This window comes from Manduca sexta, chromosome 28, assembly GCF_014839805.1.
Source record: "Manduca sexta isolate Smith_Timp_Sample1 chromosome 28, JHU_Msex_v1.0, whole genome shotgun sequence".
In the NCBI taxonomy this organism is placed as follows: domain Eukaryota; kingdom Metazoa; phylum Arthropoda; class Insecta; order Lepidoptera; family Sphingidae; genus Manduca; species Manduca sexta.
Window position 1 is genome coordinate 9,429,455 of NC_051142.1, and position 19,533 is coordinate 9,448,987.

General features: G+C 38.0%; 1 protein-coding gene across 1 annotated transcript in view; it reads left to right on the plus strand.

The window, feature by feature from the left end:
* Nucleotides 1-19,533, plus strand: part of LOC115445126 (probable ubiquitin carboxyl-terminal hydrolase FAF-X) — a 32,561-nt gene that overhangs the window by 2,249 nt on the left and 10,779 nt on the right. Inside the window, exons 2-40 of the mRNA XM_037444317.1 lie at nucleotides 489-561; nucleotides 1,077-1,206; nucleotides 1,324-1,543; nucleotides 2,071-2,220; nucleotides 2,455-2,653; nucleotides 2,799-2,957; nucleotides 3,143-3,296; nucleotides 5,698-5,849; nucleotides 6,183-6,440; nucleotides 6,803-6,901; nucleotides 7,438-7,580; nucleotides 7,652-7,872; nucleotides 7,954-8,084; nucleotides 8,162-8,358; nucleotides 8,439-8,541; nucleotides 8,815-8,983; nucleotides 9,230-9,476; nucleotides 9,562-9,712; nucleotides 9,818-9,937; nucleotides 10,175-10,306; nucleotides 10,677-10,775; nucleotides 11,431-11,579; nucleotides 11,726-11,839; nucleotides 11,917-12,025; nucleotides 12,104-12,257; nucleotides 12,371-12,501; nucleotides 13,129-13,356; nucleotides 13,434-13,595; nucleotides 13,793-14,030; nucleotides 14,366-14,533; nucleotides 14,880-14,953; nucleotides 15,029-15,141; nucleotides 15,254-15,427; nucleotides 16,176-16,317; nucleotides 16,563-16,716; nucleotides 16,984-17,131; nucleotides 17,337-17,457; nucleotides 17,657-17,793; nucleotides 17,870-18,029. Of these exons, the coding sequence (XP_037300214.1) occupies nucleotides 520-561; nucleotides 1,077-1,206; nucleotides 1,324-1,543; nucleotides 2,071-2,220; nucleotides 2,455-2,653; nucleotides 2,799-2,957; nucleotides 3,143-3,296; nucleotides 5,698-5,849; nucleotides 6,183-6,440; nucleotides 6,803-6,901; nucleotides 7,438-7,580; nucleotides 7,652-7,872; nucleotides 7,954-8,084; nucleotides 8,162-8,358; nucleotides 8,439-8,541; nucleotides 8,815-8,983; nucleotides 9,230-9,476; nucleotides 9,562-9,712; nucleotides 9,818-9,937; nucleotides 10,175-10,306; nucleotides 10,677-10,775; nucleotides 11,431-11,579; nucleotides 11,726-11,839; nucleotides 11,917-12,025; nucleotides 12,104-12,257; nucleotides 12,371-12,501; nucleotides 13,129-13,356; nucleotides 13,434-13,595; nucleotides 13,793-14,030; nucleotides 14,366-14,533; nucleotides 14,880-14,953; nucleotides 15,029-15,141; nucleotides 15,254-15,427; nucleotides 16,176-16,317; nucleotides 16,563-16,716; nucleotides 16,984-17,131; nucleotides 17,337-17,457; nucleotides 17,657-17,793; nucleotides 17,870-18,029 (5,952 nt within the window). The 5' untranslated portion in view covers nucleotides 489-519. The remainder of the gene's footprint in view (nucleotides 1-488; nucleotides 562-1,076; nucleotides 1,207-1,323; nucleotides 1,544-2,070; nucleotides 2,221-2,454; nucleotides 2,654-2,798; nucleotides 2,958-3,142; nucleotides 3,297-5,697; nucleotides 5,850-6,182; nucleotides 6,441-6,802; nucleotides 6,902-7,437; nucleotides 7,581-7,651; nucleotides 7,873-7,953; nucleotides 8,085-8,161; nucleotides 8,359-8,438; nucleotides 8,542-8,814; nucleotides 8,984-9,229; nucleotides 9,477-9,561; nucleotides 9,713-9,817; nucleotides 9,938-10,174; nucleotides 10,307-10,676; nucleotides 10,776-11,430; nucleotides 11,580-11,725; nucleotides 11,840-11,916; nucleotides 12,026-12,103; nucleotides 12,258-12,370; nucleotides 12,502-13,128; nucleotides 13,357-13,433; nucleotides 13,596-13,792; nucleotides 14,031-14,365; nucleotides 14,534-14,879; nucleotides 14,954-15,028; nucleotides 15,142-15,253; nucleotides 15,428-16,175; nucleotides 16,318-16,562; nucleotides 16,717-16,983; nucleotides 17,132-17,336; nucleotides 17,458-17,656; nucleotides 17,794-17,869; nucleotides 18,030-19,533) is intronic.

Below are 19,533 nucleotides of genomic sequence, written 5' to 3' on the forward strand. Positions count from 1 at the left end.
CACTAAGCATAATTGAAAATGTGTATCTTTCAGATTTAAATCTTATTGTACACATGGATAATCTACATAAGTTGCAATGTATACATACTGTTAAAATATTAAGCTGAAGGTATTGTAAATATGTTATGTTTGAATATGCTAATTTCTGGAACTATTTTCATTCTAATAATTCTTTAACTACTAGGAAGCCATATAAGTCCTAAGCACTTTTGATGCCAGCTACCGATGTATGTCTGGACAGAGTGATAACCAAAAGCTAGTAATTAGTTTACTTTTTGTAATGGAATCATGAAAAAGGATTTGAATGGTTCTTTAGTCATGTTAATTATTGTAATTTGGTCACATGCAACAAATGAAATTGTATGAGTGACAGAAAAGGAAGACATTGTTTTTAATAAGATGAAATCCTTGTGGTTCATCATTGTACCAAGTATAAAAATGGATATTCTTTTGAAATAATGATCAATATATTCATTTTATTCTTTCAGAGGGTGCAATGAGTAAGCCTATGTTTAAATAATGACTATATCAATGAAAGAACAAGGTCAGATGCCTGGGGAGGTTTGTATTTGTTTTATCTACAGACACACGCAAACCCACACGCACGCACAAACACATACACACACACGAGCGCACACATAAAGGCACTCACAGATACACGATCGCACACACGCACACGCAAACACAAATGAACAGACGCGCGCGCGCAGTCTCACCCCTTTTTCCCCGAATGGTTAGGCTGAGGCGCAACTAATGTACCAGCATGTCTCAGTGTAGTCTGTCCCAAGATTTGATTGAGGCTGTCCTAATTACCATAGGGGGCACAAAATTTATTTTATTATACTCTCTTAGCATTTTACTTTTTGTTACGAATATATAGTAAAACTGTCATCAACAATAATATAACTTACATGCAATGGATTACTACTAAATGAGCTTAGAGCATTATATGTATATAATGAGTTCCTTAATCCTATAAATTTTATTGCATATTTATTATAACAATAATTAAATGTTAGATATATAGACTTATTGTAGTAATATGGTTTCAATAATTATTGCTGATTACTTATTAGATGGCATTCCCCGAGGCAAAGTTAAAAGCTTTAGAGGAGAAGATATCCCATCCACGTTGGGTTGTGCCAGTGTTACCGGAACAAGAGTTGGAGGCGTTGCTCACAGCTGCCACAGAACTCGCTGCTAAAGGTATAAGAACTTTTTATACATTTTTTAATAAAGTTAATTTTCAAACAGTGGTGTATGTATGGAAAGCTGTATATGGAAATAGATTAAGACATTATTTTCATGATTCATACATTACAGGTGAAGATGTAAACCACATGGCATGTCAGCGGTTTTACAATGACGCACTGTCTGTGTCGTTTACGAAGATCCTGACTGACGACGCAGTGTCCTCATGGAAGAACAACATACAGCAGTGTGTACGCTCCAACTGCGAGAAACTTGTCAAACTTAGTGCAATGAAATTGGACGATCCAAGATTCTTGCATTTATTGTCTATGGTGTTCAACCCAAATAATAAGTAAGTTATAAAAATATACTCATATATTATTAAAAAAAAGAATTGCATATTTCAACAATAATTAAATGTTAATTTAAGGTGTTTACCCCAGCAAAACAGTGGGCTAACCGTATTTCATGTAGTTATTATGCTATCTGGATATTTATAATAAATAGAGATGTTACATTTTTGCAATAAGTTGTCTTTATATTTTTTGATTCAAATTTATTATGTGGATATTGTGACATCATTTTTTATAATGAATCAACCACTAAAATTGCTGATACCATGCATCTAATAAAGTACACTTTATATTAATTTTCAAGCAACATTATAGGCACTATTATGTTGGTTGTTAAGTGTTGTTTTCTGTGACAGCAAAAGGGTTTCAAAGTGGGAGGTTGCTCACATACACCTGTTTCCCAAAAAGAGCTTATGCGCACGGGATTTCCTTAGTCGTTATTTTGCTTATCACAATTTTGCAGGCTTAATTTGTGGCGGCGTATATGTATGTGTATTAAATTGAAATATATTTCGTTTGATTTTAGATTCCACACATTTAACGTGTCTCGCACGTCCGAAGGTTTGTCTGTGTCGTGTAACTCTGCAGGACAGGGGAGTACACAGGAAGTTGAGGTGTTTGCTAGGTCTCAGGACCATCGCACTCCTAGGGGATGGCTGGTACATCTCATCAATGTGTAAGTAGTTTTGATGTATTTTTTAAATCATTACAGATATAATGTATTTTTTTTGCATGAAGGGAATGAACAGTCTTGTGCGGTAGATACATAATATATCGTAAGATTGAGGTTTGAGTAGTTGAAAATCGCGAAGTTGGTTGGTGGCTGAAGTGTCATGATGCAGACTGCATCGAACAAAGGTTACGAAATCTGATATTTCCGATATTTCCAATAGTCGTTTTTTTTTTTTAGTTTTGGTCAAGCAGGTGGCTTTGTCAAATTGAGAGAGCGTTTTGAAGCAATCATGGGTTTTCAAAAACCCGATTTAACAGCATCTATAAACTCCGAGGAAAAACTATCAATCGAGTTGACGGAGAAGGAGAGTGAGGAGAACACTTGTGACAAAGTTGACAGTACTGAGGACACACCACTGATAGCTGACAACAGTGAGGTAAATTTGCACTATGTAAACAACAAAATATTATCCAAATATTTAGCATTTTTTAAATATATCAAGAACAGTCGAATATGTTTTGAGGTTTAACCTTCCGCGGCGGCGACGTCTGACGATGCCGTTTGCTTGTGATGTGTTGTAGATGAGTACGTCGTCGCGCACGGAGCAGCCGTCGTCGCTGGAGCAGTCGACGAGCGGCGAGAGTCGCGTGGCGGCGGTGTGGCAGCTGCTGCGGCCGCTCAGTCTGTGCCACGACCTGCTCACTACGCACACGGTCACCACGTATTTACTGCCCGTGTTGGTGAGTACACATCTTGTTCAACATATTGTTGAGTCTATTCTATTTGTAATATAAAGACTTTGTAATTTTGTGTATAGAAATAAACTCATCCGGAATTTCTTGCGCAATAGATTTCTGCAAAAAACTTCTAGTCTAAACCCAGCATCGCAAAAGCAGTTCTTAGCTTAGGGTATTTTTATTTTTAGGAATGTATACCGACATTATTAGAAAGCCTTACCGATGAAGAGCTAAAGAGAGAGGCGCGTGGTAGTGAAAATAAGACTGACACAGTATCATGTTTAATTCGAGCATGTAAATATGTCTCAATTAAGACACCTCACCATCACAACCTACTCAAATGTGAGTATTAATTTTTTTTTATTTTATTTTATATCAACACTTGTAAATTGAAACTAATATATTTGTTAAGCGATTGTGACTAAAATAATGTATAAGTATATATTTCGGTATCTAGTCTTGTATTTGAATAAATTATACATATGTATTTTTGTTTAATAAAATATCTAACTTTATAGCTAATTAGCGAAAGCTTTCATTTTCTACTTAATAATATTATCTACCACATTTGTTTCTTACACAATATCTTACAAGTTACTTTAATAGAACTGATAAATTCCCAAGACTTATTTGAGTACCTGATATTATATCTACTTGTTTAGAAATTTATGATTTACAATAAATATCTGCACAGGCTTAAAAATACATATTGTTTTAGAAATACTATTGGACCTGTAGAGTGTAGAGTGTACAGGAATGTGTTTAATATCCACCAGCTCTACTGATTCATGCTTATTTTGCTACTTACTGATGGCCGCGTATTTCATATACCGATTTACGTATTATATTTTGCAACATTATTATCATTTAGTAAGAAGTAAAATTTGCAGTATTTTTTTTTATAATTTGTTTTAATGGGGAATGGAAATGATTAATAAAAAAATTCACAATACGTGTATAAAGTGGCTAGAAGTATACATCTGATGGCTATTATATATTTACTTTAGTCTTGTATGTATGTGTTGGAGCCATCGGCATTATACAGCTTAATAAACTTCACATAAAATGCAATCGAATTGCTCAAAAAAAAAATGACTAATAGATTTAAAGTAGCTTTATTATCTTTTAAGCAGTTTCAAGTTCAAACTACTTTCAAGTTGGCGAATTAATAAAGTATATTGTGATAACTTATTGCACAAAACAATTCTGGGGTAAAAACAAGCAGACTTAGTTTATTTCAGAAAAATGGAATTAGATTTTATAGTTATGTTAATAATTTGAAATAGTCATATAATATGTATTTCATAATTATTGGAATTCACCTTATACCGGCCAATATTTGTGTAAGCAATTTTAGCATAGATGTCCATTGCTGTCTTCACATATTTGCATCTCTTTCTTTTTGACGTACATTTTTCACTCTTTATCGCTTAGATTCTTTGCGTTATATGAGTAAGTGCACCCAATAAAAACAGTGTTTGTATAGCTACGTTAAACGTACTGATCGCAGGTCTAAATGTAATTCAGATCCCAACTACCGCATATTTTTTTTTATTGCTTGGAATAACGAGACGAGCCCACCGTACGCCTGATGATAAACGATACGACCACCATAAACAGTAGAAACATCATCCAACACCTTGTATTACAAAGTATTGTTTGGTATTCCATTGCGCTCGCCATCCTAAAACATGAGATGTTTAGTTTTATTATGTCCTACTGGACAGTGTAAGTACTGTTACACTGGATAAAATTTTCTTGAAACTTGAACACAACAGTGACTACACACTGCTGCTTGGCGGCAGAAATAGACTTTGCGGTGGTACTTAACCGGGTGGACCACCAGTAATATGTAGTTGCCAGAATTCGACATTAAGCGTCTATTTGGTTGTATGATCGATGGTTGGAGTATTTCATAGTTTTCTTTGGTATTTGGAATTATTACCTTGTTATATGAAAGGTTGATAATTATTGCCATAAATAGAGTAAGGTGTGTCTCAGGAGGTTCACTTCTCTACTGTAGCGTGCTATATATTGTGAAGGTCCATTTCATTCAAGGATAGTTATAAGTATCAACCAACAATTGGCATGCACCCTCATGTAGCATGGCATAAAGGAAAGCTTTCTTATGTAGTAGTCATTGTTATTAAGAGAAAGTCACAAATCGTTAGTGATGACTGTAGTATATTCAAGTATTTTAATGTACACAAATCATGTTAAGAATTTTGTTAGTTTTTCGTTGTATTGTTGTTCCTGAATCCTAACACTTCATGCTCAGCATCCCTTTGGCATTGGAAGCAAGCATCGCTACTGTGACGTCCACCACTAATAGTTCTGGAAGAAGTCTCGTTTGGCAGCGGATCAGTAAGTCGGTTGCACACCCTGTAGCTGCTAAGGGGCGCAGTTTAATTCCTCCCCTGTGCCGCTACATTGTATGTAACCGATTTATACCAACTCTACGAGGCACTATTATTGAAGTGGTATTTTACACGTGCTTTCTTGCATGATAATATTTGTTTTTTTTATGTAAATGTGTTCGAGTTGTGTGATACGAGTTTGACTATAATATATAAGATATATTTTAATTGTGAGATGGTATGATACATTTAATGTTTTAGGTTACAGCGTGAAAGAAAAATGTTTGTATATTGTGTAGGTTAGAAAAGAGTGAATGTATTTATAATTTTGCTGTGTAGTCTATTATTGTCGTTATATTGTTTTTTAGAGTGAATTTATTTTTCAGCACTGGAAATGTTCCGTTTGAAAATGATATTGCGATTGTTACAAATGTCATCATTTAATGGTAAAATGTCGGCGCTGAACGAGATCAATCAGCTCATCAGCACGTTCTCACAGCAACCGAAACCGGAATGGCTCACGCCCGCAGTCATTACGGTAACACTACCTACTTTAAGAAGCTTTATAACCCCATATCCGATGTGCAAATGTTTATTTATATTGATATATAGAAAACTAAACCCAACATATCACGCCTTTATCCCCGAAGAGGTAAGCAGAGGTGTAACTAGGACATCGTTTCGTCCCATCATGTGATAGGTGGCGAACCTATTGACATATTAAGCACACATTTCAGATACTAAGTTAAAAAACTAAAGATTACTTTGCTCGTATTATGATTTGAACCTACGACCTCAAAGGGGTGTTGTGCTGAACACGCAATACAACTACGTCACCGAGGCATATTGACATTTTTCATCTTTATTTCAGAACTGGATCCGAGAGAACAAAGTGGTGGACATAGTGTTACGCGACTCTCTTCATCAGCCTCAATACGTGGATAGGTTAGAGAAAATGCTCAGGTTTATGATAAAAGAGAACTCTCTGACACGGGATGATCTAGACGCCATCTGGAAGGCGCAGCACGGCAAGCACGAGGCGATCGTGAAGAACCTCCACGACCTGTTGGCCAAACTCGCATGGGACTTCACGCCTGACCAACTCGATCATCTGTTCGATTGTTTCAAGGTGATTATTACAGTGTAGCAGGTATCATGAAAAGGTTTTTGTATAATATTTATGTCAAAGGCTTTAAGAGTGCTGCAGATACCGAAAAATAATATAAATATGATAATGCTTAACTTAATTCAGTTTATTTGAAAGCTAGCTTTTTGCTAGCGCGTGAAAGTTTCTCCGTGATAAAAGTCCTGTTTTATATTTTCCCTGGATAGAAAGTTGCCTATAGTACTCCGGAGTGTAGCTTCCTATTAGTATAAATAATTTTCAATATCTGCTCAATAGTTTCAGAGATAATCCCCCTACAAATAAACAAAATTAAAATTTTTACCTCTTTATTAGAATAGATGTATGAAAATATTTCTTTTTTGTAGGCAAGTTGGGCCACATCTAGTAAAAAACAAAGTGACAAATTACTTGAAGTAATTAGAAGACTTGCAGAAGATGACAAAGATGGAGTGATGGCGAATAAGGTGAAGTTGAATTATTACCATCATTTAATTTCATTTCGTACAGGCTCAGTGACGCAGTGCGTTGAGATTCCCGTACCGAGATGAATGTTAGGTCTCCAGAAATTTGTTCTGGGACCCTGTTACCTTGGGATCCGTACTATGTATGCGACGACTGAGTGTTGTTATTGTTATTATTTAGCAATTTGTTGGTTTTGCTAAATACAGTCATTTATAATGATTTCTTATGTTTACGCGAATGTTAGACATTGAAATAAAAACTAAAAACTATTTAAACGGATTTTATCGCGGTTTTTTATATTATTATTTTCTCCCGACGTTTCGAAGACTTTGCAGCCTTCATGGTCACGGGGGGGGACTGAGGTGTTGTTCATCCGCAAAGTCAAAGTTACAATATCTACCTACATTTTTCAAATATACAACTTTTTAAAATTTTTATCTGTTGACGGTCCGATCTACGCAGAATGAGCTCACAGTGTCTTGAGGTCTGGCAGCCGGTCTTTTGGGTCAGTCATTTATTTTATAATTTTGGTGTATAGGTATTGGTGTTGTTTTGGAACTTGGCCCATTCAGACGAAGTTTGTACTGAGATAATGGATGTCGCGCTCGCCAACCTCATCAAAATTTTAGACTACAGCTGCAGCCAGGACCGAGATGCACAGAAAACATACTGGCTTGACAAGTAAGGGCGTTATTCAACTTCAATACTCTGTAGCTAATTTACAAATACTTACAATTTTATTGTTTCCCTAGATGTGTAGAAGAACTAAAAACCAATGAGAAATGGGTACTGCCGGCGCTAAAGGTGATGAAAGAAATATGTTGTTTGTATGAAGCAGGCGGGGGCACAGGCGTCCGCCCTCACGTCACCAGGCAGGAACTCATTGACCGGCTGCAGACGCAACACTCGCTCGTCATACTCGTCACTGACTCGCTCACCAACTACATGGACGGCGTGCGAACTAAACTGGCCGGTGAGCTATTCGCATACACTTTCCTCTATAGTGACTTTATGTTATCTTTATCATAATATTATAATTAATTGACTTTTCCAGAGGAAGGTGAAATTGCTTGGGACACCTGGCTGTCTGATGGGAGATACTTGCATGCAGCACAAGTACATGAAAGACTTGGTTTTCTTAGATTCCTCTTGAAGGATGGCCAGTTGTGGCTGTGTGCTGAACAAGTAATTATAGGTTTTTTTAAATAAAATTTTAAAAAATGAAAATAATTGCACATGTATATTGCGACATCTAATTTTAGGCAAAACAAATTTGGGTGTGCCTCGCGGAGCGACCCGCTCAGTTGGGTGACCGCGAGGCTTGCTTTCGTTGGTTCAGTAAACTGATGGGAGAAGAGCCTGATTTGGATCCCAACATTAATCTGCATTTTTTTCGTCGAAACATTATGACATTGTCACCCAACTTGTTAACGCATGCGGGAATAAAGTGTTTTGAGAGGTAATCATTCGAGCGTTTCACAGTATTGACGATCATTTTACCGTCGCTGAAATATGGACTTAATCTTATCTACGTTGCAGGTTTTTTAAGGCTGTTAATTCTAAAGAAGGAAAACTTAAAATTAAGCGGCGAAGCTTTCTACTTAACGATGCTGATCTCATAGGATTAGATTATTTATGGAGGGTAAGTATCTGACGTTATGTTGTTTTATTTTATTATATTTTTGTCAATAAACGATCAAATACAATAACAAGTTAATTAACTTATGTTTATCTTATTTATGGCTATCAACATTTACGGTCGGGTAGGTAGACAATTACCATGTAACAGGCTATTGAACTCAGAAGTTGTATCGTCGGATTAGGTAAGGTTTTAGGAGAATAACCCTTTCATTTGAGCGATGTTATTGCGGTGGTAGTGTGTGGGCAGCGTACAGTGTGGTGTGTGTGGGCGCAGGTGATCACGGAGTGCTCGGACGAGATCTCCGCGCGCGGCATCGAGCTGCTGCGCGAGGTGTGCACGTGCGTGGGCCCGGCGCTGTCGGCGGCGCTGCACCACGAGGCGTTCCTCACGCACTGCTGCGCGCGCACGCAGCGCATGCAGCGCGACATGGACCAGCTCGAAGGTGACACCAACACTCACCAACACACACCAACACACACCAACACACACCAACACACACCAACGCACACCAACACATTACGATCGTTCACTCGACACGAGGTTGAACGCATATTGTTTTCAATATTGTGCTTATGAAACTTAATAAACATGTTTTTAACAATGCACCTATGTGAGAAGTAAGAATTGCTACATGTGACATAATTGATTAGACAAAATATAATTATGTAACATTTAATGTCCTTTTCAGACACCAGTGAAGCCTGCACGAGAATGTGCAGGGTTATCCGTGCCATACAGGAATATATTAATGAATGTGATAGGAGATTCTCAGCAGAGCGGCAAATATTACCGATTTACAGATCGGGCCGAGGCAGGCAGTGTACAATTATTGTAAGATTTAGTTTTCAGACAGGCCAAAGACAAGTTGAAGATATTGAAATGTTTTCGCATTCGAATGAAACCTTACACTCTTTGCGCACTACAATACAAAGGAGGTAATTTTGTAAAACATTGTACAACACTGTGTAAATGTATGCAATAACAATATGTAAACATTTATACTGGATATTTTATTTTCAGGTTAAAAGGTGCTTCAGAGAGTAACATAAAATTAGAACTTTATGTAAACAAATTAGAACTTTATATAAATGGAGAGTTGTTGGATTCTAGTCACGACAGAAAAATCCTTTCCCAAATACCTCTCCGGGATAAGACTATTATTGTTGCTAAGGTTAGCTTATATTTTGTTAAAAACAATTTATATTTGTTTTAAATTTCCTGTTTAGTTTGGTATTGTTAAATGTAAGATAATTAACATTCAATATATTTTACAAAGGTGTACGACGGGCAAGTGTGCGGTAGCGGCGGCTGCGGTTCTTCCAACGAGTCGAGCAGCGACTCTAGTACTTCATCGCCGCCTTTTTCTCCTACTCCTGAACACGCTTTACCTGGCGTGGTAAGTAATCGCCATAGTAAGACAAGTTTAAAGATATAAAATTATATAAAAGCTTGATAGTAAATAATTCACAAAATTTAAAATAACTAGTGGAGGTTCGCCACACCTGTTTTAGGCTGTTCGCATATTGTCGTCAGAATAGTAAAACAATAACGAAACAATGGGGAATCATTTATATTTTTAATATAAGTGCATAACAGTTTATTTTGTTAATGTTTTTCTTTACACGAAACGTAGCTGTTTGCGCAAGGTTCATGGTACATACCATTCATATTGGAATTGGAACACATTGGCATCACAAAAGGACACGGACCTCTGACGGAAGCCGCGCATCTACTCTCACAGATCTGTCCGGCGCACAAGCACACGGTACGTGCCAATGCATTTTTTTTGCAATTACTTTCCAGTCTATTTGTTAAGTAAAGAAAAAAAAAATCCATTAAAAATTCTCCAATACAATCGTAATTTATGCGTATTACCACCGAACGGATTTTTATGAAATTTTGGTATGGATATAATTTAAGACCCTGGGAAGGTTTTAGGCTACTTTCCAGGGAAAATATATAGCGGGACTTTTACCCCGAAGACTCCTTCACGCCGTCGAAGCCGCGAGCAAAAGCTAGTAAAAATATATAACTTGTATGTACATTATAGTTTTGAATTGATACTTTCTTTTAAACTCAAGTAGCATCATATATCATAGCAACATGTTAACATAATATTTAATAATTACTCTTAGGTGGAGAAATTAACAGAGGCGTTACTTAGTAGAGACGATACGAAACTGAGGGATATGTTGTATGGTCCGGCGCCACCAACCGTCGCTTACAATATTGAGGTGTGTACTGGTTATTTGAAATGTTACAATGTTTTAGAAATAAAATTTAATATACTAAATATTGTGTATGACCAATGCGCTTGACATATGTCATTCCGCGCCTGCGCCGTAGCCTTCGCGGCTGGTACACTCATAGATGTGGCCTATGCCTTTCACTTTGCAGTTATATCATTTTTGTTTCTGCTTGTAATTGGGGCTTCGAAAATTTTTAGAACTAGCTAGTTTTATAGAAGTTTATTAATAATACTAAACTGATAGGCATGCTTGGACCTATAAATGTATTTATTTACCTTTCATATTTAGGGTTGTCTCGGTAGCAGTTTTATTGCTTACACGGTATGACGATGGCTATGAGTTTCCATGTTCAAATCATGGGTCTGGCAAACTGTCATTGGGTCTTTCTGCTCAGTGGTGAGAATGGGTGCACTGGTTGCACCTCTGCCTACCCCTACGAGATTAAACGCGTGATGTGCGATTGTTATGTTTTTATGTTTAAGGCTTTGAATCCAAAGACTACATTAGTCACGATTAGTTACTCACTTAAATGTCTAAAATTTTTGGAAGGAAACCCAACAACTTATGCTTCACATAATATTATGCTGGTGCTGGTACTGGCCTAAGGGGGCGAAGTTCGTAATGTGCGTTTAATGTTCAGGTTTTATACAGCATGGTGATGCCTTCGTCAGACACGCGGCTAGACAGGTGCCGCAGCTTCCAACTGGCCTGCGCAAAGAAAGCACCTCTCCTGGTACAATGTTTGTCAAGTAAAGATTTTTTGCAAGGTGCTGCACCGCATACGCGCAGGTAAATTGTTGTTCTCTTAAAATCAAGTGTACGGCGAAAAATAATAAAATCAAAATCATCATAATATAAAATCCCAGATTATAGCTTAATATTCTTATACACAAGTAAAGTTTTGTTTAAACAATGTATTACTTTTTAATTTTCAGAGTCGGCTTTTTAGCACTAGTGAGGTTATCAAAATTAGTACTCTATACCCTGGGATATCTCTTTGAAATACTCGCACCGGATGGATCTGATATTGCTGTAGACAAAGAGTTCAGGTAACTATGAACCGGCTTATAATACAAGAAAATTTAAAAAAATATATATGTGATTCGGACATTCCTTTTTTTCGCAGGACGGACATTACTATATTGAGGGAAGCATTACAGACTGTACCTAGCCAAAATTGTGAGTTGATTATTAAAGCAATATCTGAGAAATTGGCAAACTCACTAGGTGAACAGGTGAGAATATTTTTCGTACCTTCCTAACGTTCTTTGAAAGTAACAATATGTCAATGTATACATTCTTCGTTTTTATAGGTTGTAATTAGCGGAGAAGACAGTGATTCAATATCATCACTTGTATGGTGGCGAGTTCCTACAATGGCCACGGTGCGATCGTTATACGCATTAGCTTATTCAGTCGCGCAGCCTTCTGAGATCAGTGGGATAGTGCACCCAGATGATGTCACCTGTAAGTATTTTCAAATTTATGTTTTTTATTATATTGTGGTAGTGTTGATATTCTGATGGTAGCAATAGCTAATAATGAAAATTGGTTACGAGTATCGACGCAATGTATTACAGTGGTTAGAGAATCAATGGAAGTGGTAACAATATGCATGGCACTCGGCGGCGGGCGCCTCGAAATGTTGCTGCAAGAACCTTGGTGGCAGGACACGGCGCTGTACTTAATGATTGACTGCCCTAATCCACAAGTAAGTTTTTTGATCAAAGTTTAGTTAACCAATTAATTTTGTAGTTTATGGGAAATATTTGTTTAAATTTTATATTTCGGATAATCACTTGAAATGTTTACGTGACAATTACCTACCGCCATATATTACACAAAAGACATAAATGAAAAGTAAACACGAAGGTTTCTAATAAAATAAATTCAAATATAACTAGTTTTTTATTTACTTTTATATCATCTAACATGAGTATGCTAGTGAAAATAAAAAGCTATGGTTCTATATATTTTTTAATTTGGTCAAATAGAAGACTGGTTGGGACGGAAACGCGACCTGTGAACGCTTATATTAAACTTGTATATATAATTAATATAGAAGAATCACATAGAGTCGAACGCCAGCCTCGCGTCGTCGTCCCACCCGATTCGTTGTTTGACGAAAACTAACGTGTCACATTCATATTTATGAAATTTCGCGTGCATCATTTTAATTTGGCAGGTATACAAAATATGAATAAGTATTAAGTACAGCGTTCAATTTTGGGTGCACACTGTTATATCAAATGTACGACAAGTGACTCGCCATAAAGTAGTCTGTAGCCATTGTTTTGATGATGCCAGACTTGTACAATTTAACGTCATAATATGTCAGGTGCGAGTGTCGTGCGCGGAGCAGCTGCTGGCGATGTGTGCGTGGGGCGGCGGTGGGGGCGCGCGCGCTGCGCTGGCGGCGCTGGGCAGCGCGGGCGCGGCGGGGGGCGCGGGCGGCGCGCGGCTGCAGCGGCACGCGAGGCACGCGCAGCAGTTTCTGCAGTTGCTGTGCCGTCTCGTGTCGCTCGCCGGTCCCACCGAGCGGACGCTCGACGACCTGGCGCTAGAAGTATGCCACGCGTTTATATCAGTTTTTGTAGCCTCTATGTTATCTTTATTATTACCGAAAGTGTTGAATGCGTGCAGGTGGTGTGGCTGCGGAGTGTTCGCACGCATCCTGACTCGGTCGACGACATTCTGCTCGAGGGACATCTGAACCTCACTAAAGAGTTATTTACTCATGTCCCGGCGCAAGTCAAATACCAGTATGGTGCGCATCCTGATCACAAGGATTCCGGATTAATAAAAGTTAGTACTTTTTGTACTTGTACATCTCTCTGTTTGTGTCAATGTAACCAAATCTTAACATAATGTAACATAGCATGGCCTTACGTATGTTTAAACGTTTTGTGAGTATGGTTGGATAAACGGATATTACCTATTGATAAAAAGTATTTTGCTTTGTACAACTTATCATGTTATAATATTTTGTACTCATACTGTAGGAAATCACGACCGAGTTTCTGTGGCCGTACTCGTGGGCGTGGCACTGTGGCGCGACGGCCAGCGGCGACGGCGGCGGCGGGGCTGGAGGCGGCGAGGGCGCGGGCGAGCCGGCGCCGCCTCTGTGCCGCTCGCCGGGCGCCGCGGCCGCCGCCACCGACCTGCTGCTGGCGCTGGTGCACGGCTGCGTGCCCAACATGGCCGCGCTGGCTGACCTGCTCGAGAACATGTTCTACAGCGGTACTTACTTCATGTACTGATGTTATGAGTTTTTGTAAACGGTAGAATCTACTTTTGTGTAGCCTTCTTTTCTACATCATAGAAGAGATTGCCTCGGCTGGTATAATTATCTAATAGAAAACTACGGAAACATTGTATCGTCGCGATTTATTTATCTTGGAGTTAATAATCACGCATGTAGACTTGATACCGTCAAATAGTTACATAATGTTTGTTCTTATAACCAATTACTATCTGATCAAACGCGGTTTTTTCTGCTGAAATAAAAAGATTATTTTAGAATCTTCAGTAGTAGTAGTTCTTTTCTTTGATTTTGCTATTTATTTGGCGTTTAGAGAAATGCATGCCGCTGTCGGAGTGGGAGTACATGCCATGCGTGGGTCCACGTCCGCCAGCGGGGCTTGTGGGGCTGAAGAACGCGGGCGCCACCTGCTACATGAACTCCGTGCTGCAGCAGCTCTACTGTGTGCGCGCCGTGAGGGACGCGCTGCTCACCGTGCAAGGTATAACTAGTGTGTTACATGTTAATATACACATCCTTACATATCGTAAAAAGTCCCTTGCTACGTCTTTCAGTCTATTTGTTAGTCTGAATGCGATAAACTAAAAAGCTATCTAATCGCTACGGAATTTCAGTGAAAATTCGTATGGAGATAGTCTGAGACTCGGGAAAGGACATGGGCTATTATTTAATCATAAAAATATAAAGCCGGACTACTTTAGTAGACTTTAACAAATAAAACTCGCTAGATAAAATAAATCTAAGCGGCCTCACATCGTCGCGCTGCCCGCGGGCATCCGCTGTGCTACATGATATATTCTAAACGTTGTTCAATGTTTTTATTGAAGGAGCTGTAACCGATCCTAATGAAGACTTTTCAGGTGAAAGTCACCATCACTCCATAATGGAAAATAATATTGAGGTTTGTTATTCAATATAAAATATTGTTTTTTTGCTCATGTGTAATTTTTTAAGAATATTAATGTCGTAATTTCAGAACAATGCAGATTACAATATAATAATTCTGAAACAAGTTCAGGCTATATTTGCACATTTACATTATAGTAAACTGCAGTATTACATACCTAGAGGACTGTGGGCTTATTTTAGGTGAGTTATATTCAATGGAAATAAATACATATTTATAATGTTTTGTCAATGGTTATTATGATTATGAATAAAAAAGGGGCATTGGGCTAAAGTTTGCAATTTAATATTTCAGACTGCAAGGGGAGCCTGTAAACTTGCGAGAACAACAAGACGCTGTGGAATTTTTCATGTCTTTGGTTGAATCCCTAGACGAAGCTCTCAAATCACTTGGTCAAGAACAACTTATGGCCAAAACTATGGGGGGAACTTATTCCGATCAAAAGATCTGTAAAGGCTGCCCTCACAGGTAAACATAGTATTTATTTGAGGGTAAAAAATGAAGACAATAAATTATGATAATAGATTAGTAAATTATTAGTTTTGAAATTACCGAAACTTCAAGACATTATTGGACCGAGGTGCGGGCGCCGGACGTAGCGTCGCCGACACGGGCCGTGAACTCGTGGTAATGCAACTAAATCTCACGCACTACTGCGATCACTATGATCGGTACCAATCATAACTATGAATTAATCGCCAATATGTCGCGACGTTACTGTCATTATCAAACTCGAACGAGTGTGATATTATTTTTTTTTAATTTTATTTTCAACAGTACAATTAATTCACTATTTTTTTTTGGTCCTACAAATTGTTCTAATTTACCACATTTTGGTTCTAAAATGACTACAAAATCAAGGTGTATAATTCTGAAATGTTTGTTTGAACGCGCTTATCTCAAGAACTACTGGTTCGAATTTAAAAATTGTTTTAGTTTTGGATAGCATATGTATCAAGAAAGAATAAAGGCTATATAATATAAGGCTACATGCAACTTACTTCTAATTTTTTGGTTGTGTTCTACAAGTGGAGTATTCAGTATACCAACCTCCGTAACTATGGCGGGGATGCAAATCAACAATTTGTATATATAAAAATATGCAACCATTCTTAAAGTATCGTAAGACTGGCGCCGTTACGACGTACAAATGATAATCCTGGATATAATGTAAAATGGACTTTCAGTAGTCCTTAGAATTTGTTATAACTTACAGGTACTGCAAAGAAGAGCCGTTTAGCGTGGTGTCGTTGGACATAAGGAACATGTCGCGATTGCAAGAGTCGCTTGAAGCCTACGTACGCGGCGAACTGCTTGAAGGAGCCGACGCTTACCACTGTGATAAATGCAACAAAAAGGTTCGTCGGTTTACATCATAGGATATTGTTGCCTTATGTCAGTCATTTAGTTGATGTATATAAATAAATGAAGTTTTATTATAACAATATTTAAAAAGAAACCTTTATCTTATCTACGCATCACTTTGCCTTTCATTGTAGCATACGTAAACGACCGAATACGAATTTACGCGCGGAAAACAGGACATCACTGTTATTGGAATCCACCTGTATTACATTTATTAAAAGCTTATATTATTTTGTAGGTAGTAACAGTGAAGCGATTGTGTCTGAACAAACTACCTCCCGTGCTTGTTATACAGTTGAAGAGATTTGAATATGACTTTGAAAAAGTGTGTGCAATAAAATTTAACGACTACTTCGAGTTTCCGAGAGAGTTGGATGTCGAACCGTATACTGGTGAGTTATATTATTTGTTATTCCGACTAGCGAGGTATGTCAAAAAGATACTATAGTGCGCACTAGGATTATGATGTTCCCACATAAATAAACTCCTGTCTCCGAGAATATAACGGCGATGTTATTCAATCTTATTTGGAGAAAATATATTGTTCTTGTTTGGCCCTTTATTGAATCTACATCCACTTTTAATCAGAAAATGTCTACTTTCCAACATAAATAGAGTTTGCAGAGTTTAAATTGCATTGTGTATGTGTTGTGTGACAGCGTGGGGCCTGGCGCGTGCGGAGGGCGACTCGACGCTGTGGGAGGGCGCAGACGACGCCGCGCCCGAGACGCACTACCAGCTCAGCGGCATCGTCGTGCACTCGGGACAGGCGTCCGGCGGACACTACTACTCCTATGTACTGCTCAGGTATTGCACCATTGTAAGCCCAAAATATCCTATCATTGTTTTGCTGAGTTGCGGCGGTAGGTGAATACTAAATACACGTGACGAAATATGAAGTTTAGGCCCGATTTCTGAGCTGCCCTAAAAAGTGGATCTAATCCTCACATTATTTCTTCTAATGTTTAGCTGAAGTTATCTATATACATCATAATTGTTTGGTTATTGAAAGGGATAACGGCAGCGAGACAGGTCGGTGGGTGAAGTTGGACGACGGCGACGTGTCGGAGTGTGGCATGCACGACGACGAGGAGATGAAGGCGCAGTGTTTCGGCGGCGAGTACATGGGCGAGGTCAGACATTCCGTTATCACTTACTTGCATGAGAGCTATCGGTGTTTGTTTCTAGAATGTGTTTAAAATCGTCAACCCCATTTTTCAGTTACTTTTGTTCGTTTTTCATGTAGATAAAATCCATTAGTAAAGTTATTTTTTCGTTGCAAACTCATATTATTTCATGCGCTTTTTTAGTAATTTGACTTGTATGTTTTAGGTCTTTGATCCCATGTTAAAAAGGGTATCTTACAAACGACAGAAGCGGTGGTGGAACGCCTACATGCTGTTTTATACAAGAAAAGATACAATAGAGACGACAGGACTTGAGCATTATATCAAAAACCTGTCACTCAAGTAAGTGTTTAGGAATGAACTTGAAGCTTTTTACCCATTAATAATTTTGCTCCCATGATGGCACTGTGTGTTTCAGGGAGAGCGTAATTCCCAGACCGATATGGTTGTCAGTGCGACGAAGCAACATAGCTTTTTCTCACAATCAGGACCAGTTTAGTCTGGAACATTTCAATTTTATGAAGAAACTATGTTGCATGCGGCTACAACTGGTGCACGGTTCACAGAGTGCCGTTTGGGTGCGTAGACGCATGTTGTTAACTAGAAAGTAGTGGCGAGGCGTCTATATAAGCCCGATACCTGCCGGGTTCCCTTTAGCAAATTAATTAAAAATAATAAAAAAACAATAATGTGACTAGACTAATAAAAGTAGATTCAAACTAATAATGTAATACTTATTAAATTAAAAAAATAATTGATTTGAAGTATTCGATTTCCCTCGCGATATTGTCCCTTTCACATGTAGCGCGGGGTCTCTGTCTAAGCTTTTGGAAGTGACGTACCAATACATGTGTGCGTGCGTATATGAATATTTCAGGGTAACCTCAGAATTTTCAGCTTCATTGCAGTGATTTGTTTTAATTATTTAGAATGTATAATTCATGTTTTTGTATAGTGTGCATTATTAATTTTCATTGGACCGTTTAAAGTACCTATGTTCGAAATATGTGATTATTTTGTAAATTCAAAACATAAGACATAATACAAAATGTTTGCGTAAGAAGGAAATTATTATGTACTAGCTTCCGCTCGCAGCTTCGCCCGCGTGGATTTCGGACTTCAAAAATGGAGGAGGTGCTCAATTTGTCGGGATGTTTTTTTAATGTATGGTGGTATGCAGGTGGTCCGATTGTCCGGTCAGGGTCTGATGATGGGATCCTGGTGAAATCGAAGGAAGCTTATAGCATGATTCAGTATTCACGCGTGATGGCTTATTATTAGCGTATTTCATGTATAACTTTGGTGTTTCTATACCGATTTCTATGATTCTTTTTTATGGAATATTTAATAATGTTTACTTTTATAATTAGGGATGACTGAGAGTGTTATAAACGTAAGAGTAGACAAATATAATGAGAAAGCTTCGAACTGCTAAGCTATCGGGAGTTACACGTGTTATTGTGAGTCAACCATAAAAGATAGACATATGCTGTCGTGGGATATTTTTACATAATTTTAAGGAGAATATTTCCGTCATACATGATTTCTGCGTAGCTTTAACCATTAAGGTTGCACACGCGACGGAAGCTTAAAAAATGGAGTAACTTCTCCCGATTTCCCAACATTTCCCTTCACTGCTCTGCTCCTATTAATTGTAGCGTGATGAAAAGTATACTATAACCAGCACAGGAGTATGACAAATAATTGTACCAAGTTTCGTTAAAATCCGTCGAGTAGTTTTTGTTTCTATAACGGTTATACAGACAGACAGACAGACAGACAGACAGACAGACAGACAGACAGACAGACAGACAGACAGACAGACAGACAGAAAGACAGACAGACAGACAGACAGACAGACAGACAGAAAGACAGACAGACAGACAAAAAATTTACTAATTGCATTTTTGGCATCAGTATCGATCCCTAATCACCCCCTGATAATTATTTTGGAAATATATTTCATGTACAGAATTGACCTCTCTACAGATTTATTATAAGTATAGATAGATAGATTATGATATTTATTGATTTTACGGTGGAATGACGATACCAAGTGGGTACGTATTATTCTTGTGATTC